A 24,815-nucleotide genomic window follows, 5' to 3' on the forward strand; every position below is an offset into this window, starting at 1 on the left:
TTGATTTATCTTTGATCTGTAACAGTTTTGTATTAAACATTTGTTTTGGCCTCTGTCTTTTGCAGTTTTAATATATTCTTTCTTTATCATCATTTGAGACCCCTTATGCAGTTACTTAACCTGTTAGGAATGGCAGCCAAATATTCCTCTATTTAGGATGTCAGGATGTAATTCCTCACATCACAGTCTAAATCTTAAACAAAAAAAAAAAAAACTCCAAAAAGCAAATGATGTAATGGATATCTTTGGCATACAGTTATATGGGTGGTCATAATTGGAGCATCTTTGATCATAGGTTACCTTCGTTAAGGCTTATCCTGGTGCTAAGCAATATCATTAACAGTCACTCTGGTTGTATCTATCTCTTTCTTATGATTGAAGGATTGTTGTTTTCTTTTTGTCCTCATCACGTTTTCTAATTAATTTATAAAATGTACTATTTTCTATTGTTAAAAATTTTTATGAGTGGCTGTGTTGTAAGAAGCTTGCTTCCCAACCACATGGTTCCGGGTTCAGTCCCACTGCGTGTCACCTTGGGCAAGTGTCTTCTACAATAGTCTTGGGCTGTCCAAAGCCTTATGAGTGGATTTGATCGATGGAAACTGAAAGAAGCCTGTCGTATATATATGCATTTGTGTGTCTGTTTGTTGCCCAACCATTGCTTAACAACTAATGTTGGTGTGTTTACATCCCCGTAACTTAGTGGTTCAACAAAAGAGACCGATAAAATAAGTTCTAGGATTACAAAGAATAAGTCCTGGGCTTGATTTGTTCGACTAAAGGTGGTGCTCCAGCATGGTTGCAGTCAAATGACTGAAACAAGTAAAAAAATAAAAGAATTATTTTGTAATAATTATCTCCATTGATGGACTCACATTTTCTCTCACTGACTTTATGAGAGGGACCATCGTCATATCAAGTCCACTTTCCATGCTGGCATGGGTGGATGACTTGAGACAAAGTCATTTCTTGTAGGATCACATCTTGCTCAGACATCACAGTTTTGGTGTGGTTTTATGGATAGATGCCCTTCCAAACATGAACCACCTTTTCAGAGTGCAAAGTAAAAAAAAAAGTAAAGTTTCCTTTGCAAGTCGTATAGACACATAAGGGCTAGTTTCCCAGTTTATATATTCCCTGGATGGGATGCCAGTCCATTGCAGGATTATTCATTTATGCCAGCTGAGTGAACGGAGGCAATGTGAAATGAAGTGTTTTGCTTAAAAATATAACACTTCGCCTGGTCCAAGAATCAAAACCACAATCTTGTGATCATGAGTCCAACACCCTAACCACAAAAACGCATGCCTCCGCTTTCAGAGTGTACTGGGTATATTTTTTCATGGCTTTTGTATGGGAGAGTTTGTCATACTCTCAAAACTTAGGAATTTTCAACCTTGTGTTGTCGCAACTTTGTTTGCCTACCATTTACAGTGTATACAGATATATAGAAGTATAGAAATATAGAAAAGTAGATCTTAAATCAATGATGATGAATATGTGTATATATGAATGTATGTGCATGGAGATTTCTGCGGGACAACCTGTTGAAAGCCACCGACCAGATTTGTGGGTGGTGTAAGGTCCCCTCCCGACCCAGAGTAACGTGGTGGTGGAACAAGGAGGTAGACAGGGCTATTAGACAAAAGAAACAGGCTTGGAAGGACTGGAAGAACGGTGGTAGCAGGGAATTGTACCAATGTGCCAGAAGGGAGGCTAGGCGACAGGTTTATTTAGCCAGAGGGGAAGCAGATAAGGAAAGATTTGCCAATGTTCTGCGCCGTGAGGACCAAAGACTCGAGGTATTTCGTGTTGCAAGACAGTGTAGGAGAGAGAATAGTGATGTTGTAGGAGAGAAATGTGTTCGCATGGATGATGGTACGCTTGCATTAAATGAGGATGCAAAGAAAGAGGTCTGGAGATGCCACTATGATAGATTGCTTAATAAAGAGAATGAATGGGAGAAAGAGAGCCTGCCGTATGTCGACCCAATAGAGGGACCAGCTATCCGAGTTGATAGTACCAGCGTAGATAAAGCAATTAAGAGTATGAAGACCGGGAAAGCCCCCGGCCCATCAGGAATCACTGCAGAGATGCTCAAAATATCTGGCAGTGTTGGCTATAGCCTAGTCACCCGTATTACGAACCAGGTGATACACGAAGGAGTCATACCCAATGACTGGTGTAGCAGCATCATAGTCAACTGCTACAAAGGTAAAGGTGACGCTTTAGATACAAATAATTACAGAGGCATCAAGCTGTTAGATCAGGTTATGAAAGTTACAGAGAGGGTCATAGCCCAACTAATTAGGGAGCGAATCAATTTAGATGAGATGCAGTTTGGGTTCGTGCCAGGTAAAAGCACTACTGATGCCTTATTTCTAGTGAGACAGTTGCAGGAGAAATACCTAGCCAAGGATAAACCTCTGTACCTGGCTTTCGTTGACATGGAGAAAGCCTTTGACAGGGTCCCCCGATCCCTTATCTGGTGGTCAATGAGGAAACTTGGGATAGAAGAATGGTTAGTGAGAGCTGTGCGAGCCATGTACAGAGATGCTGCCAGTAAGCTGAGGGTTGGAAATGAGTACAGCAATGAATTCCGGGTAGAGGTAGGGGTCCACCAAGGTTCCGTCCTCAGCCCCCCTCTTATTTACCATAGTCCTCCAGGCAATCACAGAGGAGTTCAAGACAGGTTGCCCTTGGGAGCTCCTCTATGCTAGAGGAGAAGTTTCAGGTGTGGAAGCAAGGTCTAGAATTGAAGGGCCTTAGAGTCAACCTAGCTAAAACCAAAATCCTAATAAGTAGGAAGGTAGATAAAACACAAACCCCTTCAGGTAGATGGCCCTGGTCAGTATGTAGAAAAGGAGTAGGTAGTAACTCTATAAGATGTACCCGGTGCAAGCTATGGACACATAAGAGGTGCAGCAACATCAAAGGCAGGTTAACTAGCAAGTTAGTTTTTGTTTGTGGCAGATGTTCAGGTGCAATAAAGACTGCAAACAAACAGGAAACAACTTCTATCTCATTCCAGGGTGAAAAACTAGAGGTAGTCGATAGCTTCCGCTATCTGGGCGACCAAGTTAGTAGTGGGGGTGGGTGCGCTGAAAGTGTAGCTGCTAGAATAAGAATAGCCTGGGCAAAGTTTAGAGAGCTCTTACCCCTGCTGGCGACAAAGGGACTCTCACTCAGAGTAAAAGGCAGACTGTATGACGCATGCGTACGAACAACCATGCTACATGGCAGTGAAACATGGGCTGTAACTGCTGAGGACATACGTAAGCTCGCAAGGAATGAAGCCAGTATGCTCCGTTGGATGTGTAATGTCAATGTGAATACCCGTCAGAGTGTAAGTATCTTGAGAGAAAAGCTGAACATTAGAAGCATCAGTTGTGGCGTGCAAGAGAGACGATTGCGCTGGTATGGACATGTGGTGAGAATGGAGGAGGATAGCTGCGTGAAAAAGTGCCGCACCCTAACAGTTGAGGGAACCCGTGGAAGAGGTAGGCCCAGGAAGACCTGGGCTGAGGTGGTGAGGCAAGACCTTCGTACATTGGGCCTCACCGAGGCGATGACTACGGACCGAGACCTTTGGAAATGTGCTGTGCGTGAGAAGACCCGGCAAGCCAAGTAAGATCGTTGCCAGTGCCCCTGGACTGGTTCTTGTGCGGGTGGCACATGAGATGCACCATTTTGAGCGTGGCCGTTGCCAGTACCGCCTGACTGGCTCCTGTAGGATTTTCGAGCAAGATCGTTGCCAGTGCCCCTGGACTGGCTTGTGCGGGTGGCACATAAAAGACACCATTTCGAGCGTGGCCGTTTTCGTGCGGGTGACACGTAAAAGCACCCACTACACTCTCTGAGTGGTTGGCGTTAGGAAGGGCATCCAGCTGTAGAAACTCTGCCAAATCAGACTGGAGCCTGGTGTTGCCATCCGGTTTCACCAGTCCTCAGTCAAATCGTCCAACCCATGCTAGCATGGAAAGCGGACGTTAAACGATGATGATGATGATGATGATGATATATATATATATATATATATATATATATATATATATATATGTATAGATATATATAGATATACATACACTTATATGAGAAGGTGCTGAAAAGTTCCTGGCTTTGGGTAAATGAAAATACAGGAGGATCAGTTCATTATGATTTTATTCAACATATTCTCCTCTCAGATTCATACACTTATTGCAGTGGTCCTCCAGTTTTTATAAGCCCTGTAAAAAAAAACTTGAAAAGATGGGCCTCCAGCCAGGCCTTTCACAATACCCTTAAAGCCAGGAACTTTTCAGCACCCCCTTGTATGCACACACACACACATGCCTCATTGCTTTTGGTGCCTAATCAATTTCTTAGATCACTTTTGTGCTCACTCTTTCATCCCCTGTCAAATTACAATTGAACACATATTGTGCAATTTTTACTCAACTCATTTTTCTCAAGACATTGCTGCTGGCTATCTGGATAATTTCCTTGTTCTACATCAAGTATACAAAACTTACATAAAACCTACCGTTGGTCTGGAAATTGAGTATTTCTTTGTTGTAAATCTGTATAACGATTTATTAACTCTTTTCAGTATTGCATATCTGATACTGTCCTGTTTGGCTAAGTCATAATGTAAGAAATAGGTTTTCTTTTCATCATTAAAATGTGGATATGTTTTATTTGTTGATGGGTAAAAATATCCTATTTCAGTAACTAACATTATAAATATTGTCTTTCTTTTTTTTTACTAGGTGTTATACTTAGTAAAAAAATAACAAACAATTCACACACAAACTATATATGAACTATATACTTGGAAGAAAAGAAAAATCTTGTTAAATAGAACACAGCTTGTATTATATCTACATTATTGCTTGTTATAAATTGATGCCACTGGCTGCATATATAAAAACAGTTATTCTTTTGTTAAACCTCTTTTAGAGCAAGGTTTCATGTAACCTTTTTTTTTTTTATATATATATAATTGTATTTTACATTATAAAGACTAATGGTGAAGAGGATTGACCTGCAAGAGTCCTGTGTCACTCTCACATAAAAGCACTTGTGCTGGTGCCATGTAAAAGTGCCTGTGTGGTGCCACATAAAAGCACCCAGTACACACTGTAAAGTGGTTGGCATTAGGAAGGGCTTCCGGCCATAGAAACCATACCAAATCAGACTGGAGCCTGGTGCAGCTCTCCGGCTTGCCAGCCTTGATCAAATCGTCCAACCCATGCCAGCATGGAAAACAGACATTAAATGATGATGATGATGATGATGATGGTGGTGGTGATACAGGGTGTTTGAGATAAATATTTTGCCTAAAAGGAAACAAAAAACAAAAAAACTATCCCATCCAAAACTAGAAATATTTTTTAAAAATCAAAAGATATCAACTAGATTATGAAGATAACAGTTTATTCAAACTAGCCACCTTCAGCTTCCACCATGGCCTCAAGCTAGCTTTAGAACCTGGCTTATGTGTTCCTCGATGTGTCCCTGGGAAGGTCTTTGAACACCTCCTTGATGTTTGCCACAAGCTCAGCCTTGGCGTTGCAGACGGAGCAGTTGGTGTCTTTCTTAACTGCACTCCTCATGTAGTCTGAACACCCTATAAAAATCACCCCCATCCCACATAATATCTGAATACTTTATGTGTTTAAATAAATTTAAATGGGAAACAATTAAAGAATATATTATTTTCTACTTATGAAACTGTATTTTTGAAGAAATGATTTCTAAATAAGAACTTTTAATAACTGCAATTTTCCAACATAAATTGTCTCTACATTGTTTGTCTGAGAGTGAGGTAGGTGGGGAAAGTGTATTTGTGTGAGAGAAAGATTTTGGGAGAGCTGAAATAAGTGAAAAGAAATGAGCTGATAAATGGATTTTATGGAAATATGAAAACACACGTGGGAGAAAAAAAATCTCTCAAAATAAGAGAAAATATATATATAAACCTAGAAGCAGTTCTCTCCCTTTAAGGAAACTTCACCCACTCTCTCACTCTCTCTCTTTCTCTCTTTGTCTCTCTCTCTCTCTCTCACAACTAAAAGCAGCAGCAGTTCAATGTGAAATAACCACGTGTAAAAGAAAAATTACGTTTGACCTAGTAAACTGACAATATGTCAGCACCTCACATTAACATTTCTCTACTTCTACTTCATTGCAGTATTACCAGTTTTTTAACATCGCTTTTCTTGAATCCTCCTTGTTTTACCTTAAGGTTGAAGCTCAAACTTGGGACTTTTCTTCATGCATTTTCTGGGATGATTTCCAAATTGAACAATATAAATATTTCATTTTTATTCAAAATATGAATAGAAATATATTTTACAAAAGAAAGACAACGAAAAAAGTGGAGCAGGATGGGGGGGGGGGGGGAGAAGAGAAAGAAAAAACAGCAATGCTGTTCCAAGTGCTTCAATTAGTTGCAAACCACAAGGTTCAATGGAACCTACTGAAGCTAGCCAGCATGCTCACAGCATTACCATGGATGATGGTGAGGCTAAGGCATTGGAAAAGCTAAGCACCCTCATGGGCATCACCTGACATCTCTGTGAGGTGAGCTGCCAACGATGTCAAGAACTTCGCCATTAGTGGCCCATCCCTCCAAACGTCTCCATTGCCACAAGTTGGAAGAGATAGTTCACTGTCAGGTCTCAATACTTCAGGATTTTGTTCTGTTCGGCTACAGAAGCAGTGACCTTCCCATTTATCACAGCATCCAGAATGTGGGAAGGAGCAAAAGAGTCACAGACCATGGCGTCCCAGATGAAGCACCTACCTCTTACCCAGTGACAGAAGGTAAGACCATCTGGTCTCTTCCCATCACTTCTGGATAATCCTGCCAGCTCCAGAACTGAGAGGATATTAATCTGAGCCCGGCCCCACTTAATGATTAAGTTTAGCTTGATGTGACAGTTAAAACAACCAGCATTTAAGCAGCAAGACAGACCATGAAGACCTGTGGGATTGAGGGACCTACCACAAGATTTGTTGAGAAATGGTGAGGTTGTTTCATGGGATCACGTTTCACTTACTAACACTGGTCAACAAATTTATACTCTTTCCTTGTTCCAAAGATGAAACTAGTTAATTTTTTCTAATTTTAGATTGCTGATTACAAAAATCACATTAAATTTTTAATTTCAAAGATCAGCTAAATTTTTGATTTATGCTGTCATACTCCCTTACAGATTTTCAATAGGAATATGGCACAGTTGAGAGCATTGATTGCATCATCTCGATAAAAGAGTAGGCTACGAGTATATAAGAGATATATGGCAATCATCCATATAAACACATCAATGTTTCTCAACCATTTTTTGCTTATAGACCCCTGTGATTCCTATTTTAAAAACATGCCATTATATTTTTATAATTAAATATTAGGAATTGTATAAAAATAATTGTTAAAATATTCTGTGCATTATAGAAGTATAATAAATTGATTGCACATAAACTTTAGCAACAAAATTTTGTATGGGTTCCCAGGGGTCATGTGGACTCCATTTGAGAACCACTAGCCTACATCGTTCCTCATTCAAATTGTAAGGTGTTGTGTGGTACCTCTTGCATCAAATATAGTTGAGAACTACATTTAGCCATTTAAAATGCCTCAGAAACTGTAAATAATTTTTTTCTTTTGCATTTGGGGGCAGTTCACTCCTAAATCACAAGAATGTAAATTTACCTCAACAATAAGAAAGGGTTACCATCTATATTTTGGTTGCAAAATAGGTGATCAAGGTGAGAGATGGGCACTTTATATTTGATGCATCTCTCGTTCATGGTGTTTAAAAATGTGGATACATGGCCAATGGAAGTACATAACCTTTGAAGTACCCTTTGTATAAAAAGAAGCTGTATAGGTACAAGTGTGGCTGTGTACTTAAGAAACTTGCGTCCCAACCATGTCTCAGTTTCAGTTCCACTGTGTGGCAATGTGAGCAAGTATCTTCTACTATAGCCATGGGCCAACTAAAGCCTTGTGAGTAGATTTCATAGATGGAAATTGAAAGAAGCCTGTTGTGTGTGTGTGTGTGGGGGGGGGGTACCCTTGTCTTGACATGATGGTTGTAAAGGAGTATCACCTTCATATATGCAATTCTGTTCATTTCTAGTCTTTCATAGAAAACATGTCTGGCCATAGGGAAATATTACCCTGTTTCAAAACAGATATGGGTTGGTGACAGGGAGGGCATCTGGTCATAGAAATAAAGTTATTTGGATTATTGGAAAATAAAGTTTTTTGAAATATTCAAGGAATAAATTCAAAACTATTAAAATGTTCTTGACTGTTTATAATTTTCAGAGAATAATTAGAAGACTACCTGAAGCCAAAGATGTTAACTTGGGAAAGTATTTATTTCACAGAATGGTATTATTGCTAGCATTTGGATGTCTGTTATGAAATATGATCTTTGACCACCAGCTGGCTGAAAGTTTCTAAAAATGCTTTGTTTATTTGGCTTCTTTTGAATTTGGAATGTTTTGGTTCTTCTCTTGCTCTCTTCTCAAGTTCTCATAGGAAGTACTAATCTCTTATAGCCTGTTACGTTGTTGGAACATAAAAAAAAAAAAAAAAAAATTCAGTCTTTGTTGGGTAATTTACAAGAAAATACATTTGAGTAGTTTTCAGGTTTCTTCTTCATTGACTCATGGTAAGTTCCTGCTACTTATTGCACTCAGTTAATCATTGTAGATATTTAGAGCTGAGCAAAGTGGGTCACTGAACATGATCTTATTAAGACATACAATAATAGTGCTAATGATATGATACAAACTCACCACTCATTGGCTACTCAACTCGGCCAACTGTAACCCAAACTACAAATCTTTATACATGAACAAATACAACACAGCTGTCAATCCATTTCACCATGTTGATTCAAGCTGAAATTTCTGTTATAGTGAATAACTAAAAGTTCAAAGAACAAATTCATATATATGTTTACTTGGGTAAAAATCTGGAATCAGAAGAAAATGATGATAGTCTCTGTCAGCAGCAATTTAGGGAGATCATAGATGATTTGGATAGGTTTAATTGATGTGAGTAGTGAAGAATGTAATGTTTTGGGCCTTGCCTTTGTACTTTGAAAGTAAGGAAGATAAAGTAGGATTGCTTTGACTGCTTACGCAAGTTATTGAAATAATGTTTTCTGTGAATTCCTTCTCTATCTTTGCTTGCTATAAGTAATCTTAATTCATTGTTTTCGTGTGTGTTCTAAAATGCATTTATTGTTATTTGCACTTTATTTTTTGTTATTGTTTACATGACATTTTGCTCACAGGTTGAAAGATTTTGTAGTGTTGAATTTACAAATATTTAGCTATTGTGATGAAATATAGCCACTGCTACTATGTTTTGATGTGTGCATAAAATCTTTTGTATTTTTGTTGAGTTATTATTGTCAATAGTCCTACATTTACTGCTACAGTCATTTGCTCACAGGTTGAAAGATTACTTTGTTATAAATAAACAGGTGTGTGGAAGAATGAGTAGGGCATCACACATAATACCTTGTGGTATATAGTCAGATTGCAATGTGCTCTGCATTCACATCTGTCTCAGGTTAATTATGTGTTTCAGCCCTCTAGTATCAGTAAAACAAAAAAACTAACCCAAGTGCTGGGTCAGATTCATCAGTCATAATATATTATTAGGTGTCAAAAATGTTCATTGTATATGTATTATTATCATTATTACATAATACATTAAATGTGGAAATAACTATATTTTTAATGCTTAAAATGATTAAAATTTAATAACTCAAAAACAAATATATTTGTGTGTATGTGTGAACATATGTGCATTTGTGTATGTGTAGGTGCATGTAAGTGTGGGTGTGTATATATATAGTATATTTCTCCCACACGCTTATCTGATGGGCAATGTGAAAGCTAGGGATAGATGAGTGGTTAGCGAGAGCTGTAAAAGCCATGTACAGGTACGCTGTCAGTATGTGAAAGTTGCCAATGAGTATAGCAAAGAAATTTAGTGTGCAAGTAGGAGTCTACCGGGGATCAGTTCTCAGCCCCCTCTTGTTTATTATAGTCCTCCAAGCTATAACAGAGCCTCTCCTCAGGTTGGTCAGAATCTGAATGAATGGGGAGGTGCTGGAAGTCTAAGATGGCTACTGGTAAATGGGCTGCAATTGGTCAAGGAAGGTCATTTGATGTCACAGAATAGCTTAGTAAGTGACAGCAGTTACTTGAGAAAATGGAGTTTCTTTCGCCGTGTGGTTGGACAGGAAATTGGTGGCGACAGTGCATCTAGATGTGGGGTCAATGGGGCATATGGGCATATAAGTATGTGTGTGCATCTACCCACACTCACATATGTGCACCACTAAACTTTCTCACTACCAGGAACCATTTCACTTGACATCCAACCTTAATACTGTCCTCTCCACCAACAGTTTTCATTAATCCCACTAACAGGGAATGTATTTGTATGTGGTAGATGTGAAGGAGCGATAAACTCAAAGAATTCATGGAAGATAGATTTTTTTTCAAATACTCAGGAGGCTCCCTAGAGGTAGTAGATAGTTTCAGTTACAAAAGTGTGGAGGAAAGTTGCCAGAATAATAGTAAAATGGAGAAAGTTTGGGGAGTTATTACCTCTATTGGCAACAAAAGCTCTCTCTTTCTGAGTGAAAGGCTGATTGTATGTTTGTGTGTGAATTACATGACAGTGAAACATAGGCCCTGAATGTGGAGAACATGCAAAGACCAGAAAGGAATGAAGACAACATGCTCTATTGGATGTGCAACATCAGTGTTCATGTACAAGAAAGTGAACATGTATTGAGAGAAATAATTAGGCATAAGAGGAAGCCAGTCAAGCAGCATTGGCATTGACCATGCTCGAATGGTGCTTTTTACATACCCCAGCACAGGTGCCAGTCAGGCAGCACTGGCATCGGTCTTCTCAAGCACAGCATATTGCTTAATGATTGAAGGGGTACTTTCAAAGAGGCCAGTTATGCGACGCTGTCATCAGCCATGGCTACGATCTCACTTGGCTTGCCGGGTCTTCTCGGGCACAGCATATCTCCAGGTCTTGCCTGCTTGTCATTGCCTCTGTGATGCTTCACCACCTCATCCCATGTCTTTCACAGGTTCTCTCCACTGTATATATGTATATATATATATATATATATATATATATATATATATATATATATATATATATATATATATATATATATATAATTACAAATTAAAAGGGTAAAGATTTATCAATTTATTAATTTATTAATAAATCAACAATTAATATATATATATATATATATATATATATATACACACACACATGTATATATAAACATATTCATATGTGATATGTGTGTAAATGCTTGCTGATCCCTTAATTATGTTTATATATATATATATATATATATATATATATATATATATACATACACATACATACATACATATATATACATATATACATACACATACATACATACATATATATACATATATACATACACATACATACATATATATACATATATACATACACATACATACATATATATACATATATACATACACATACATACATATATATACATACATACACACACACATATATATATATATACATACATACACACACACACACACATATATATATATATACATACATACACACACACACACACATATATATATATATATACATACATACACACACACACACACATATATATATATATACATACATGCATATGTACTTGTATGCATGTGTATATATACATACTCATACGTGTTTCATCATCGTTTAACAATGTATGTGTGTATGTACATAATATATATATATACACACACACATGTATAGATAAACATATTCATATGTGATATATGTGTAAAAAGGTTGAATTAGATTTGTCCTTTAATTTGGAGGTTTCCAAAAACAGATTTCTAATATAGATTCTTCATATTCTGTTGGTAGCTCACTGGCGTAATATTGCAAATATGAAAATAATACTTGTATATAGTGTGTTGTGAATTTATGGAAAGAAATCCCATAAAACTCAACAATTTTGATAAAAATGGAGAAGAGAAGGTGTTAAAATATATAAGAGAATTTTAACTCATGTGATGATCGTTTTGTACAGCGATATAAAAATCATGCAAATTCATGGTTGAATAGACTTAATTAAATTAGTTAGATTAAATTAAATTAATTATATATCACTGTACTCTTCAGTGCAAAAAGTCTAAACAATATTGTTTTTACAAAGGATTTGAGAAAGGAAAAAGCAAAATAGGATCTAGGAGATTCAGATTTATCCATATGAGAAAGAAAGATGTGTGTGAGTCCAGTTATGTATTAACTAAAACTAAAGGCTATAACAGTTATTTGAAAATATGAGAGAGGTTTTAGAGATGTTCCCTCTATAGATGAGAAAAGAGATTAGAAATATACATACATATTCATAAATATGTGTGTGTGGCTGTGTGGTAAGTAGCTTGCTTACCAACCACATGGTTCCGGGTTCAGTCCCACTGCATGACACCTTGGGCAAGTGTCTTCTACTATAGCCTCGGGCTGACCAAAGCCTTACGAGTGGATTTGGTAGACGGAAACTGAAAGAAGCCCGTCGTATATATGTATATATGTATATATATATATATATATATATATATATATATACACACGTATGTATGTATGTGTGTGTATATGTTTGTCCCGCAGCATCGCTTGACAACCGATGGTGGTGTGTTTACGTCCCCGTAACTTAGCGGTTCGGTAAAAAGAGACTGATAGAATAAGTACTAGGCTTCCAAAGAATAAGTCCTGGGGTCGACTTGCTCGACTAAAGGCGGTGCTCCTGCATGGCGGCAGTCAAATGACTGAAACAAGTAAAAGAGTATATGTGTGTATTTGTGTGTGTGTTTGTGTGTATGCATATTTTTTCCTGTCTCTGAAATTGATTTTGCCTTCCAGTCCATTGTTAATTCTCTCGTTCATCTCCACATCCTGGATTTTTCCATTAAGACATTTTTTTTTTCCTTTTGTGTTCCTTTGAAGAAAGTCTTGATATCATCTTTGCATGGTGGGCCTTATTAACATTGGGATATGTTGACTATGTCCTAGATATTCACTCATTGCATTCAAGTGTTTGCTTCTTTGTATTACTAGGTTAATCCATTATTCTCTCTCAGTGTGTTATATTCATTTGTTTTGTGGAATAATGTGTTAGTAGGTTATTCTATTGAGTTGGTGGGTTCTTATTATTCTTGTGTCAATACTTTTTAATCTTGTCTTAATGATTTCTGAATATTAGAACACCATGGAATATTTGTAATGCTAAAGGCTGGGCATATACCAATGCTGGATATGTGAGTTGCCACAGCATTTGATTAGCATCATATGTATTGTTACTGTTAGCCTGTTCCAGCCGACTATTTTCATAACACCTGTACTACCTCCATGACATTAAATAATTCATGTGAATATATGAATTTTAGAATTAATCTTTTACTTGAGTTAGTCATTAGACTGCAACCAGTACTTATCTTTTCAGCCCGGTACTCATTCTATCATTCTCTTTTTGTTGAATCTCTAAGTTACAAGGATGTAAACACACCAACACTGGTTGTCAAGCAGTGGTGGGGTAAAAATACAGACACAAAGACACACACATACACACACGTATATGTATATGTGATAGACTTTTTCAGTTTCCGTCTACCAAATCCACTCACAAGGCTTTGGTTGACCTGAGGCTATAGTAGAAGACACTTACCCAAGGTGTCACACAGAATGACTGTGCCTGGAACCATGTAGTTAAGAAGCAAACTTCTTACCACATAGACACGCTAACAAACATGCTTAAGAATAACAATTTATTATGATGGTCAGTTAAATCCATAATCTCATTATGCCATAAGCATAGCTGATAGCCTGATTTGTTACGCAGAGACTAGGTTAGGTGTTCGTGTCATTCATTTAAACATGCCTTGTACATATTTTATGAGTTTCCAGACTGATGAGTGACAAACTTGACTTCAGTATGATTGATGAACCTATATAATTGTTTTATTAAAAAATAAAAAAATAATAAATAGATGAAATAAATTTAGATCTTATTATATTGTAGGGATGTCTAAACAAAGCAAATGAAAATAATTTGCTTAGGTAGCTGAAGGTTTAGTGGAATGACACTTTCATGTATACATGGTGCAATGAATTGTATGTGAACTCTGCAGTAACCCCCCCCCCCCCGCAAAACGCTTAATGTTGGGTCTTTTAAAGTGATGAGCCATTTATAACGTAACTTAACAGGTGATGGGAGTGGGTAGTGATATAATGTATGGCATGAATTTCTAGAATTATTGCCCTTGTTGACAATGTCGAGAGATATGAATCAATGACAAGTATCTGTGAGATTGCTTGATATGCTAGAAATAGTAGCCAAATTCCTTCAGTTCAGATCCTACCATTTTTCTAAAAACTAAGACACGTTGGACAATGTGATTTACAAAAAAGTGGAAAGGTCATGATTGGATGATCTTTGATATGTTTGCTCAATTAAGGCTGGTTAACAGCATAAAATATATTTTAGAGATGTAATAATGCCTAATGAGAAATTTGGAGCTTCAAAATGATTGTAAATGCAGGAAAAAGAAGTCTGGGAAATATGAGTTGTTCAATATTCTTTTCTACTCTAGGCACAAGGCCCAAAATTTTTGGGGACAGGGGCCAGTCGATTATGTCGGCCCCAGTATGCAACTGGTACTTAGTTTATCGACCCTGGAAGGATGAAAGGCAATGTCAACCTTGGCGGAATTTGAACTCAGAACGTAAAGACAGACGAAATGCCACTAAGCATTTTGCCCGGCATGTTAATGTTTCTGCCAGCTCGCCACCTTAAATTAGGAATTTAAGCATCTATTGTCTGGCAAAAGATAAATCTATCTGTCTGTCTGTCTATATATATATATATATATATATATATATATATATTCTTTTATTCTTGTTTCAGTCATTTGACTGCAACAATGCTGGAGCACCACCTTTAGTCAAACAAATCAACCCCAGGACTTATTTTTTGTAAGCCTAGTACTTATTCTAGTAGTCTCTTGCCGAACTGCTAAGTTACGGGGACGTAAACACACCAACATCGGTGGTCAAGTGACGGTGGGGACACACACACACACATACAGACATAATCACACACACACATATACGACGGGCTTCTTTCAGTTTCCGTCTACCAAATCCTCTCACAAGGCTTTAGTTGGCCCAAGGCTATAGTAGAAGACACTTGCCCAAGGTGTCACACAGTGGGACTGAACCTGGAACCATGTGGTTGGGAAGCAAGCTTCTCACCACACAGCCACTCCTGAGCATATATATATGTCAGGAGGCACAAGCACTTACACAACGGTAACTTCCACCTACCAAATTCAATCACAAGGCTTCAGTCGGCCTGAGGTTATTGCAGAAGATACTTGCTCAAGGTGCCATGCAGTGGGACTGAACCCAAAACCATGTGGCTGGGATATATATATATTTTAGCTTTTATTTGTTTCAGTCATTAGACTGTGGTCATGCTGGGGCACTGACTTGAATGTTGGTTGAATGGATTGGTTCCAGTATTTTTTATTTTTCTAAGTCTGGTACTTATTCTATTGGTCTATTGCCAGCCATTAAGGTATGGGGGGACATAAACACACCAACAAACCCATATATATCTGTCTAGTAGATAGGTATACTCTACCCCCTTTACATTTCCATTCCCCCCACATTATTTACTTTCATCTTATCTTACCTTCATGCACAGCTATGTATAATGTACCACCAGTGTATAATCTTTGCTGATACTGCACACCTCCTACACAACCCTTTCACTATCTTATCATTTAATTCTTTCTCATTAACCCTTCGATGCTACTTTTCACTTCTCTCACAGTAAATCTGTCTTTTTACATCATAGAGTTACTCTCTTTTGCTTTGAAAGTCACAGGGTAACCAAACAGTTCTGGTGGCACAAAAGGCACCCAGTACACTCTAAGTGCTTGATAATTTATCTGAACAATGACAAGGCCAAATTTAAAAAGACTCTTTAGTCTTACTTGTAGTAATGCAACCCTTTTAGTGCTGGCACCATGAAAAATGCACTCTGAACATTGTAAAGTGGTTGATGTTAGAAAGGGCATCCATCTGTAGAAGCCATGACAAAAATGACACAGTGGAAGATGTGGTGTTATGATCCATTGAATCCTGATGAATTGTCATTCCCTTGCCAGCATGGAAAGCGAAAGTAGAATGATAACGATATGTGTATATAAAATAAAAAATAAAAAAATAAAAAAACACTCAGCACAAAAAAGATGATTAAGGTCATAAATATATTCTGTTCTTTTTTTTGCTCCAGCATGGCCGCAGTCAAATGACTGAAACAAGTAAAAGAATATATGTATATGTCAAAATGCGCTCTCAGCTAGAGTTAAGGTTATGCCTGTTGAGGCAAACACACATGTCCACAGCTGTTCTCTTACCTCCAGACAGTCTTTTCCTTAAAGGTATGTCATGTTGGAGGATTCATGGGAATATCCCCACTTTTCATTTGAAATTGTCCCAGTTACCACCAAGTGATTGTTATACCTTTTCAGAAAAATGGAGATAATTTAAACTAATCAAGAATTTAATCGTGTATTTAATAGCTACCCTTATTTAAATTTTGGTGCATGTACACATACGTACACCCATATATCTATATGCACACACACACCCGTACATACAGCTACATGCATTTGTTACAGAGGATATGGAATTGTTTCAGTTCCAATAAAAGCGCGCGCGCGCACGCGCACACACAGACGTGTGTGTTCTGTTTTACTTTATCCATGTTCTAAGGTAGATAAATAGTCAAATTGCTTGACATCTCTTTGGTCAGATATATCCATCAACGGGTGAAAATCCATATTTGTTCTTATGTGTATGTGGGAGATCAGTCGATCATAATGACTTCAGTTCTCGACTGGTGTGTGTGTGTTTTTTTTTATCGATTCCCAGAATAATAAACGATTTAAGTCGTCGACCTGGCGAGATTTAAACTCGGAACGTAAAGGGCCGTAACTAAATTCTGCAAAGCATTTTGTCCAACGCTCTAACGATTCTGCTAATCCACCGCTGTCAGTCTAAAAATTACATGTATATGTATTATATGTGTAATAGATACTACAAATACAGATGTCACATAAGTATCAGATAACGTTTGGGGGACTGCTTCTTGCTTCAGAGTGATTATCCATCTCGATTTCTGTCATTTATATCTCGAACGACCAGACACACAACCACGCATACACGCACACACACACGCACATACACAACGACACAACGGTCTCTTTAATTTGAAAATATGTCGAAAAAAAAGCGGACTGCCAGATCAAAGTAAGTGCCAAAAGTTATTCTTATTATTACACCGATGGTAACTATTAGCACATGAACGAAAGCATCACAGAGCATGTTATTGGTTGTGTGTGTGTGTGTGTGTGTATATATATATATATATATAAAGGTCCATACTAGACTACAGTTAATTTGTTTACATAGATGCTCAGACAACCCCAAAGCTAACATGAAACCCCCCACATACACATGCTTGGATTGGTGATGATTGCATCTTTCCGTTTTGAAAAACAATAGTTTAATATAGAACTGGAATAATAATTGATTGTTTATTTCATCTGATACATCACTTTTATTAATTTTTTTCTTTAAGTATTCAGTAGTAATATTTCTCGCCTTTTGGGGGATGGGCTTAAAAGGTTTAAAATGATGGTTTGATTATAACATTTTGTTAGTATCCTAATTTATTGTCATTTTCCATTTCAAATAGATCTGTTTATTTGTACACATAAACATACACAGCTTATATTCTCGATGCTGTTATCTGTTGAATGTTTATAAATCAATATCTTTTCTGTTAAGGCTGAATGGAATGTAAGTAAAAACGAAGGCTTCTAATGAGCAATTATTATATATCCCACGATATGTGCACCAGCATGACCGCAGCCACTTGGCTGAAACACATAAATAAATAAATAAATAAATATATATATATATATATATACACACACACACGTTTGGTATTTATGAGAATATAATATATACGCATGTCATGCATGTTCCTGTTTAGCCCTAGGTCAGCCCTGGTCGTGCAAACATGATCAAACGCATTCTAACTGTGACCTCACACCTTTTTTGTATTCGGACTATATCAGTATGTCCATTCTTAAGACAGAGGAGGATATGGTTGGAGGGCTATTTAGCTGCTGTTACTGGCATTGAACGGCGACGTAGTTGTTCATTTGGCTCGTTGTGCACGCGTGTAACACATCTGTATACGTTATACATATATAATCACGTGTCATACATATACATATATGCATTTAAAGTGTATAGTATAAGTACATTTTATTGTTATTCATGCATTTGTGTATATCTGCATGCCTTGTAGATTTGTACACACCTGCGTTTGAATATGATATTTATGTGTGTGTGTGTTTCTGTATATATCTATCTGTATATATATTCGTGAGTGTTGTCTGTGATATATTTTACACACACGTGTGAGATACTTGTAACTTTTTAGTTTTCTTTGTCGTCTTCTCATTTCTGCTTCTTACATACGATCGTCCTCTTGCATATGAATGTTATTATCAGTCATATCGTGGACGAGTCACTTTCAGTTTTCAACACACCATTCGATGCCAAGCATGCACATATCTGATTTATTATAAGAAACTCTCTCCCGTTGCACCCGGCTAACAATTTCACTGAACGAACGAGTTGAAGGAATATGTATATATATATATATATATGTGTGTGTGTTTGAGAAATTATTGAAATTAAGTTTTGGGGTCTTTCGAAGCATGCAGAATTATGCTGCGTGTTTTCGTTTTTAAATAGGTAAATTAAAATATAACGTCATTTATATGTTGTTTTAAGGAAGGTATCCCATAGCGGTTTAGCTCATAAAATGACGCGAGATATTTAGTTTGTCGGCCACACACACAATGAGAGAGAAAGAGAAAGGAGAATCAGGTGATTGTTCTGACCGAAGGTAGTCGTTTGAGGACATCATCGTTTACAGTTTTGAATTCGATACAAAAATAAAAACAATTGGTAACGAAGTAGCTTTCCGTGAGTGATGAACACAAGTGAGATGTCATAAAACAGAGAGGGGTTATCCCGACCGGTGGCGCATTAAAAAACTAAACTGGTATTCCATCAAATAAATGATTGTTGTTGTTTAGCTACAGGACCGATCAATTGACTAAAGGCATTTCGGTTGTGAACATTCCCTTTTTTAGGAGTTGGTTTATGTGTATATCTTTCTCTTATTAAATGTTTGGGTGAAAATAAAAAAATTGTCAGCTATTGTTTCTAGCCAGTGAAGCGATCTCGTAGACAGTCCTTCGTAGCTTCCTTTATCACTGGTTATTCTTATTGATATTATAGTTTATGTAATTAGCTATTTTTCTCATGCACAAAATATGCCTTTATTGTTTCTTCACTATTATCTATATCTGAACCTTACTTCAGCTATTTCGTTGCGTGCCCTGGTCAAGGAGAAACTGCTTACTTCGTTTACCAGAGGTTCTAGTTCACAGTCGAAAGGTTAATAACAGGAAAGATATTCAACTGTGCCCTTACTCCAACCCTATTATATAGATTAATAAAAGAAACGTGTTTATGGAAAAGCTAAAAATAAAAGATCGCATCATCAACTTGTATATGATAAACTGAGATGTAATAATAACCTGGACGAGACATTGTCACTAATATCTCATTAATGCATCTGATTAGTTATGTGTACCTCAAAGGGACATAAAGATTAGGTAATTATGTAAAATACAGACACTCTGTTAATTTACGATTTAAAACAGCTGCAAATTGTAAAAATAAGGGTATCAGTACTCATATTTAGTGTTTGTGCGTATATAAAAGCATTGCTGTCGTTTGTAAGCGAGTGTGATTTGGTAGCCTGTACTACACTTTCCTTAATGCGTATGTAGTTGCAAATAGATACAGACATGCACCGGGACCTCCCATCCTTGACCCAGTGGAACATTGTGGGTGTGTGACAAGCTGGAGAGGGAGAAGGCTGCATCAAAAATAGGCTGGTGCTTATTTACAGCAGAGTGACACGAATTGAAATACCTTGGTCAAGCACACATTCAGAGAAAGGCCATTGGACTGGTTGGCTTAAATCACTTGCAGACATGTTCAAGCCATTAGCCTACAGACGTGCTGTTTCCTCATACTACTTTTTCTGCTATTACTACAATGATCTCTGCTTCTTGGAGCTGTGTGGTCTCATGCCACTTCTACCCAGGCACTCCCAACTCACTTGTCTCTCCTCTTCTTTCATTGTCCTCATTGGTGTTTAGCCTCTAGTCCATGTAATTACTACATTCTCTCCATCCACCTCACTATGTTCACCCTTTGAAATTCTTTCCCGGTTCATGTCTCTTCTACTATCAATGACTTGCAGTAGCTTAAGTGGGATAACAGCATCAATCCTAACTGCCTTTGACAGTCTGCACTATCCCTTCCTCCAGTCCTATTATATATATATATATATATATATATATATATATATATATATATATATATATATATATAATCATACATGCCAGTCTCTCTACCCTGCAGGTGGAGGCAGAATTTACAGTAATATTTTATATGCATCCACTACTGGTTGCATATTCTTGACTTTTTGCACATTACATCCACCGATATTACAACTATTATATAATTCTGAGCCCCCAGAAACAGCTGTCGGACATCTCACCTTAGTTTTCTATATCTTTTACACTCCATGTAAATCTGTTCTGTAAATATATTAATGTCTGTATGAATTCATATAGCGGACATATAATTGTTAAAGAGGACAACAAACCTTAAGGCAAGGCAAGCATCTCAAGTCATATACGTTATTATTGAATTTTTTTCCCAATAATAATGTATATGACTTGAGATATTTGCTTTTCCTTAATGTTTGTTGTCCTCTTTAACAATTTTATATATATATATATATATAATCATAACTGGATGGGATTGGGATGTTTATATCTACAGTTGTGATTAAAGAATAGTAACAGAATTAGAAAAGAAATTCTAGTTGTGAAAACAAAACCTGGAATTGAAGGGCCTAACTTAGTAAAGTCTGAAGTTCTAATAAGCAGGGAAGCAGATAGGACTCTACCTACTTCAAGTAAATGGCCTTAATTTGTAGGAAATGTGTGGGTAGGAATTCAGTATGGTGTATCCAGTGCAAGCTGTGGACACACACAAGAAGTGCAATCACAGGAAGATTAACAGAGAAAGTAGCATTTGTGTGTGGAAGAGTGTACTGGATGCTCAAACATGAGAGAATTTGTTATGTCCCTTGTAAAGATTCTTCTTGGTCTTATGTTTCTACTCATTCACCACAGAGTATGTATCTATAACCATAGTTGCAGGGAATATGTGTGTGTGTGTATACATACATATGTCCATACACACACCCACAAATATTTCAGTTACCATAGTTATAGGGCAGGGATATATCTCCCTTGCTTTGGTTTTAACACCACTGCCTAGTCCTTTACTGCCTTTAGCTGAGTCCATTCTCTTGCAAGCATTTGGGCCAGGGTTCTGGTTTGAGGATACCTTTCTCCCTCTCTCTCACCAGTCTGAGAGGACCAGAAAAATGTTGTGGGTACTGCTACACTCTCTTGATGAAACAATATCACAATTACAGCATATATCAGTAATCATGTATAGTCTCAACATACCATAGATTACTTTTTAAGCATGTTATAAACATTGTACATACTCTTCTTAAGTCTTTCTGTATGGTCAACTAGTCACTGACACCTGGCTTACTGTTGTTTCCAGTGGGTCTTTTTTGACGGTTTACTTCAGAGCAAAATAAGTTATTAAAATGTTGATTTCTGACACTGGTACTAAGTCATATGTTTCTGCGGGAAGTATGTAATCAATTAATCAAACTAACCTCCATATTTGACTGGTACTTTATATATTTATCTCTCCCCTGAAGGATGACATGCAATTTTCACATCATCAGGATATTGCAGTCATCGTTATCATTTAACATCTGCTTTTCCATGCTTGCAAGGGTCAGACAGAATTTGTTGAAGCAAGTTCTCTTCTCTAGTTAGATGTACACATGCACACATATGTGCACAGATACACACACACACACACACACGATGGGCTTCTTTCAGATTTCATCTGTCAGATCTACTCAAAAGGCTTTGGTCAGCCTGGTGCTGTAGCAGAAGACACTTGCCCAGGGTGGCACGCGGTGGAATTGAACCCAGAACCATATGACTGGGAAACCAGTGTTGTAATATTTATAATAATTTGTAATTTTTCATTAACAAAGACAATGTCTGTTTAAGAAGCTAAACCTGACATCCTATATCTAACAGTTAGAATATATATGATCCATCTTATACAACAGATGAAATGCTTAAGGTGATTTCCTAAATGGTAACGTATGTAATTTAAGTAAGTTCTTGACTTCACTTTGTTTCCTTCTCCAGTCATTTCCTTTGATTCATTTGTCAGGATAAAATAAGATGAGAGGTTAATCTAGTGTTAATTGAAGTGTTAGCTTCACAGTGTAACATCTGCATAAATTAGTTTTAATCAGATATAAGATAGATTAATGACTTGCAGTAATGGTTTGCGATTATTCAGCAAGATAGTGAGGGAGTTATATCAGAAAGTGAGGTTAAGATGTCTAACTTCAAACAATAGCGCTGCCACAAGGGAAGAGGATTACTATTTATAATAAAGGCAACAACAACAACAACAAATGTACTATTACAGAGCATTATTGTCTGTAAGCATATCTTCTCAACGAAAGGGATCTATAATCTCTGCTTTAATGCCAATTGCACATTTTCTAATTTGTTAATCCATGTGTAGCAAACTAGCAAATGTTAAGCTTGTTGAATGTTGTACTGAATGTGTGAGGAATCCCTATTTCATATACAGTCTGTGTATGATTAATGTATGCAATTAGCTATTATAATTAATGTGTGGCTCTTTTCTTAGTGCATGACTTAGTAGTTAAGGCAGTGGAGGCACAATGGCCCAGTGGTTAGGGCAGCGGACTCGCGGTCATAGGATCGCGGTTTCAATTCTCAGACCGGGCGTTGTGAGTGTTTATTGAGTGAAAACACCTAAAGCTCCACGAGGCTCCGGCAGGGGATGGTGGTGAACCCTGCTGTACTCTTCCACCACAACTTTCTCTCACTCTTACTTCTTGTTTCTGTTGTGCCTCTAATTCAAAGGGTCAGCCTTGTCATAGTGTCGCTCTGAATATCCCCGAGAACTACGTTAAGAGTACACATGTCTGTGGAGTACTCAGCCACTTGCACGCTAATTTCACGAGCAGGCTGTTCCGTTGATCGGATCGACTGGAACCCTCGATGTCATAAGCAACGGAGTGCCAACAACAACAAGTAGTTAAGGCATTCATCTTACTATCATAAGGTTGTGACTTTGGTACTTGACAGTGCATTGTGTCCTTGAGCAAGACATTTTATTTCATGTTGCTCCAGTCCACTCAGCTGGCCAAAATGAGTTGTACTTGTATTTCAAAGGGCCAGCTTTGTCACACTCCGTCCTGCTGAACCTCCCTGAGAAATATGTTGAAGTTGTGTGTCTGTGGAGTGCTCAGCCACTTGTACGTTAATTTCATGAGCAAGCTTTTCCATTGATCGGATCAACTGCAATACTTGTCATCATAACGAATGCTATCAATATCAAGTCATCCCATTGATAACTGTTCTGTTATTTTTAGTTTTAAAATATCTTAATTGAATGTTTATACAACCTCCTTCTCACACAAGATACCATGTTTAATTACAATTTATAAGTTTGTGTGTGTGTGTGTGTGTGTGTGTGTACCCTTGTCTTGACATCATCTAATGGTTGTAAATGAGCATCTCTGTCATACAAGTGGTGTTGGTTTCCAGTCTTACGTGAAAAGCAAGAGTAGCCATGAGGAAATATTATCTCATTCAGGAACAGGTTAGGGTTGGAAACAAGAAGGGCATCCAGCTGCAGAAACTCTTCCTCAACAAATTCTGTATGACCCATGCTAGCATGGGAATGTAGACATTTGATATCTAAAATAAACCAGCCAGTAATATAAAGTTATCTGTAAGAGTTCAAAGAAACTTATAAGAAGAAGAAAGTTACATACAGGTGCAGATGTGGCAGTGTGGTAAGAAGTTTGCTTTCCAACCACATGGTTCTGAGATCAATCCCACTATGTGGCAAAGGTCCCTATTATAACATCGGGCTGACTAAAACCTTGTGAGTGGATTTGGGAAGCTGAATGAAGCCCATCATATAGAAGCGTGTGTGTGTATCTTTTGTTTGTTCCCCACCACCATTTGACAACTGGCGTTGGGTTGTTTTATGTTGATTTGTTTGACTAAACCTTTTAAAGGCAGTGCTCCAGTATGACCACAGTCCAATGACTGAAACAAGTATAAAAGATAAAAGAAGAATGCCATGAAAGTTATGAATGAAATCTACACTCCAAGAAGTATATTTTACTCATTAGTTTCAATTTGTGTGCCTCGTTCACAATGTTCTATTCAAGTTATGTGTTATTCTTATTGACAGGAGCCATATATCTTAGGCTCTACATTAATCAACAGTTAGATTTCTCCCTGCCCTCTTAACATGTCTTTTCAGCTGTTTTGATTACAGCTTTCAGTGTTTAATCTTGATAAGATAATAAATAGCA

At 37.3% G+C, this 24,815-nt stretch overlaps 1 protein-coding gene across 5 annotated transcripts in view; it reads left to right on the top strand.

The window, feature by feature from the left end:
* LOC106884322 (vacuole membrane protein 1) overlaps positions 1-24,815 on the top strand; it is a 90,639-nt gene that overhangs the window by 16,020 nt on the left and 49,804 nt on the right. Inside the window, exon 1 of one of the 5 annotated variants that reach the window (XM_014935649.3) lies at positions 8,835-9,054. The exons of 3 other annotated variants lie outside the window; for them this stretch is intronic. Coding sequence is in view for 1 of the 2 variants with exons in the window: in XM_014935646.3 (XP_014791132.1) it covers positions 17,391-17,422 (32 nt within the window). In the remaining variant the exon portion in view is untranslated. Of the gene's footprint in view, positions 1-8,834; positions 9,055-16,473; positions 17,423-24,815 lie in introns of those variants that run through there. One more of the 5 variants, XM_014935646.3, reaches the window with a different exon arrangement.

This window comes from Octopus bimaculoides, chromosome 1 (genome assembly GCF_046866305.1).
Source record: "Octopus bimaculoides isolate indiv1 chromosome 1, ASM4686630v1, whole genome shotgun sequence".
In the NCBI taxonomy this organism is placed as follows: Eukaryota; Metazoa; Mollusca; class Cephalopoda; order Octopoda; family Octopodidae; genus Octopus; species Octopus bimaculoides.